General features: G+C 31.3%; 1 protein-coding gene across 5 annotated transcripts in view; it reads right to left on the bottom strand.

The window, feature by feature from the left end:
• LOC106869314 (mucin-5AC) overlaps positions 1-4,631 on the bottom strand; it is a 157,974-nt gene that overhangs the window by 37,322 nt on the left and 116,021 nt on the right. For 4 of the 5 annotated variants that reach the window (XM_014915004.2, XM_014915002.2, XM_014915005.2 and 1 more), the window contains 2 exons: positions 4,209-4,317; positions 1,874-1,921 (listed from right to left, as the gene is read on the bottom strand). In XM_014915004.2, the coding sequence (XP_014770490.1) occupies positions 1,874-1,921; positions 4,209-4,317 (157 nt within the window). The remainder of the gene's footprint in view (positions 1-1,873; positions 1,922-4,208; positions 4,318-4,631) is intronic. The other variant, XM_014915003.2, reaches the window with a different exon arrangement.

Genomic DNA, 4,631 nt, shown 5'->3' with positions numbered 1-4,631 from the left:
CAAAGGTTCATTCATGAGATGTGACAGCAAAGAAGAAGTACACATTCACTCTCTGCATGCAATTAGACCCAGAAATTTTGTGAGGAACCCATTGACCCAATGGCATACAGCTGTCGATGAATGGCTGAATGATCAAATCTAAGCTTTTCTGCTAGTTCCTCAACAGTTATGATGGGATTTTGTTCCACCAGGGTTTGCAGGATGTCTTTGTCGAGCTTGACAGATCTTCCAAGATGAGGCTCATCTTCTAGGCTGTAGTTTCTGGAACCACTGTTGACACTGGCTTCTGCTTATTGCTCAATCCCCATTTACTGCATTAATGTTCCTTGCACTTTCCATTGTGTTGTCTTTATTGAACTCATAAAACAAAATATGCTGAATATGCTCATTTGTCACTTCCACTATAGCTTTGGAAAAATAACTGTTAAAAATTGCACTGCACTCTTCAAAACGTGCACTAAAAATAAGTACAAGGTAAAATTACTACCTTCTTTTATAGTAAGTTGATGCAGGTAGTTTATTCCACCCACCTCCGACTTTTAATTCATTGAAAAAAAACCACATTATTTATGGGATGACCCAATACTTTGAATATATCTTTCCAAAAGTAGTCTGATGTTAGATATACTTTGAAGTATAATTAAATTTCCTCATGTAAAAGAAAAATTCTTAATAAAAGAAACCTAATTTTCTTACTCTAAACAATGCTGCTTAGTATTATTTTCACACATAAAAGAGTAAGCAAATCTTGTTGCAAAAAGAGTATTTTAATATTCTTTCTCCTATTTAAACTTACTTGCAATCAACAGAAACAAATCTGTATAGCTAAAATATATTGTAGCAAATATATGTGGTTTTATTGCTACGTTGCTCATACTCATGAAAGAGTTGAAGAAGAAGCAAGTTCATTTTTCAGTTTCAAGCCAATATATAAAAAGCATTAATGAAAAATAGAAAATGGAAAATAATTTAATTTGGTTTTGGTAATTACCAAAATTCTATGAAGTGTAAAATTTGAACTATAAAAATTACATGTGGAAAGAGTTTTACCGAGTGCAACATTCCATTGTGTCAAATTATTTTTATCAAAATAATATTTTTTCTTCCTAAAAATTTCCATTTTTGTTCATTCTAGTTCCTAATTGAGCTTATACATTCCACATTGACAAAGTATTTACATTGTTAAATTTGCTATCAATATCTCCCTACACTCAAATACATGCACACATATAAATTCAAATTAACATTGATGTTGGTTGTATAATAGATGAAATTGGATTTCAACAAAGTTATTCAGTTGAAACTGAACAGGAAATTATCTTGCAAATTCAAGAAACACACAAGCACACAGACTCACACACACACATACACACCAAGCAAAGTGAAAATATTTGAAACAAAAATAGATAAGACAAAACTTGGAATTACAAAATATAAAGAGTATGTCCTTGTGTAAGGACAGTTTTAAGACATTTGGAAGTGTGTAGAAGGTGATTAAAGGCAGGAATGGCGAAAAAAAAAAGCAAAAAAATAACAATAACCTATAAGTAAAAAAATAGAAAGCTGTGTTAGGAATATTTTTTCTAAGAGTTAAAGAACTGCTTTTATGACTAAGCTTAATGAATTACTTTTATTAACTTTAACATGATGACTGCTTTTCTTTAATTATGTTTAAGCTAGAGGAGTGGCCTACATTCAGAGATGAAATTTGCAATCTTTTAAAGGTTTCTACTTAACAGCCTAATCTATGTGAATGTTTCCGATTCATAGAACTAGCATTAAGGAACTTTTCTAAGGTTTTTAAGACTGGATGTTCTCAACAGCAATATGTTGGTAAGGGGTCAGAACACACATTGCAAATACATCAACATACCTGTTAACAGGGTAAAAAAGTAAATTGAGCCAAGTAGCTCGCAGACATCTGAGTTTTGAAAGAAAAAGAAAAAGGCAACATAACTAAGCTGAAGAAATGGCAAGTTATTACCATATACTTGTATATAATCAGAAGTTTTTGTTAAAATTTTATTGGTCTATTTTTTTTTCCTTTATAATGTATAATTGAATTGAAATTTCAGTGCAAAACTGGTGTTGGAATTCTATTCCTAAATGTCAATAATAAAAGAACAATTTCCACCCTTTTATCTAATTAGAAGGTTTAAAGTGAGAAGGATATATAAATTATACATTGAGATGAATGACACATGGTGTGAGGCAGCATGCTGGAGTTAGATATGATATTAAGAAAAATATTAATTATAGAAATTAAATTATACATTAAAAAGGATAGGAATACAGGATGACTTATATAATCAATGAGTAATTACCACTAGTTATTGTTTGTTAACAAAACAGAATTATGGAAATGGAGTGAACAAGAGATGCTAAGGATGAATAGACACAGTATTTAAATTACATTCAAGCTAGTGGATTTTTAAGGAAATCCTTATTATGATGGAGCTTTGTAATTATATCTACATATACAATACACTACCAGCCCTTTCTTTCATCACATGTTACGCCTTTCTTCAATAACTGATATCTTACATTGCCTCTTACACCAACTACCTCTCTGAAGGAATGAAATAGCAAAGTGTAATAGAAAGAGATTGTTTATTATCAATATCAACCAAAGTGGTATGCTGGCAGAATCAGACAAAATGCTTAGCAGTGTTTCTTATGGCTCTATGTTCAGAGTTCAAATTCCACTGAGGTCAACTCTGCCTGTCATCCTTTCAGGGTCAATGAAATAAGTACCAGTTGAGTATTGGAGTCAATGTAATCAACTAGCCCCATCTCTCAAAATTTCAGGCCTTGTGCATATAATAGAAAGAATTATTAATATCACCCACTATGTGGTTGCTCAAACACTAGAAATAGAAGCTAAATTCCTTCAAATCACACCCTATCACCAAAAGGAACTCACTGAACAATGTGATTCTTGAATAATGAACTTGTCATGGCTGGAATCTATTTTATTAAAGGTTTGCTGAACCAGCTTTGTCCTGGAGCTAAATAACAACCATCATTGCATGAAGTCCAGTCTCTTGTTTGCATTTTCATTACTTGCTCATACTTAACAGTGTATGTGTAGGGTGAGTGCTTATACATGATATTCAATGATATTCAAAAGGGTTCTAAAAATAAGTGTGTTTTTAAATATTTTAGTAAAGTGAAGATGATTGTCATTGTTTTTCTCTAGTAAATTTGGATATTTGTATATCATTGGAGCAATTTTCTTACAACTGGATGTAATGATATTCAAGCTACCAACCAGTCAAATACGGAATGGGAATGGTATCTATTGTTAGCTAGGTAGACTGAGACCAGCAGTGTCAACACTACAATGACACTATGGTATATGCATTTTTGATATATTAGATATGTAAAATATTTTGTTGTAAGAAAGCAATTATTCTACTTCACCATATACCATTTACATTCAACAGCAGCTCTTATGAAGTAGTAGTAGTAGGTGGTGGTAGTTGTTACTGCTGCTGTTGTTGTTGGAGGTGGTAGTAGTTGCAACTTGGTGCAAACCGAAGGTTCCTGTTTCATTGACTTTTATGGAAACTTACTATTCATCCATGTCCCTAATTACTGTTCATCCCTTTATTCCACTACACTCATTGTTACTACTATTTTATTCACTGAATAATGAATGGAAACTAAATTTAACATTTGAAATTACAATGCCCAGTATTCAGCACTTTACCACTGATTCTCTGTTTGGACCATTATTTTTAAATGTTTTAAGTATTAAATGTTTTTAAAAATTCAAATTTTGAAATGCTGGTTTACATTAAAATAAATTAGTCAACAATTGAGAAGAAAATTATAAATTTTTGGCTTGTTTCAAAAAAAATTTGGACTGTATAAAAAAATTACATTATATTGAAACGAAAAGTTTTCTGATGAAAAGTGATTTAAGAAGAACCAAATTAATTGGAAGTGTTTGAACTGTAATAGCAAAAAATAAAAAATAAATAAAAAGCTATAAATATTTGATATGAATTTGGAGGATATCTAATCTTCAATAAACAGGTCTTTAAAGAATTCCAATAAATATTGAAAGCTGAAAAAAAAAAAAAAAATTCTCTAGCCTGAGAAATAACTCAACATTATAAAAATTTAAGTGATATTTCAGGTCCTAAAATAGAGATAGAATAATAATTGAATAAAAGAAATAGCTACGTTTTTCATGGCCTTACCTTGAAGTGCTAGATGAGGTGGACCCGTTTGGTTTTTCATTGAATGCTACAGGCTCATAGCTTGCCCCTGCTTTACTGTTTGATGGTTTTGGATGGGAATGTTTATCATCTAAAGATGGAAGAATACACATTGCATTTCATAAAATAATTTTAAAGTTACTACTTTCATAAAACAGTCATATAAAAATTCATAAAATGCAAACACTCTTCATTAATGACCTACATAGCTTGTTATAAGGTGGTGAATTGGCAGAATCATTAGCACATCAGATAAAAATGCTTAAAAACATTTCTTCCAGCTCTTTATGCTTTGAGTTCAAATCCCACTGAGGTCAACTTTACCCCTCATTCCTTTGAGGTTGAATAAACAAAGTACCAAACAAGTACTGAAGCTGATATAATCAACTTGTACCCCCCCCCCCC

Source organism: Octopus bimaculoides, chromosome 1, assembly GCF_001194135.2.
Source record: "Octopus bimaculoides isolate UCB-OBI-ISO-001 chromosome 1, ASM119413v2, whole genome shotgun sequence".
Lineage (NCBI taxonomy): Eukaryota > Metazoa > Mollusca > Cephalopoda > Octopoda > Octopodidae > Octopus > Octopus bimaculoides.
The sequence above is the reverse complement of the archived record's forward strand: the minus strand, read 5'-3'. Positions and strand labels throughout refer to the sequence as shown.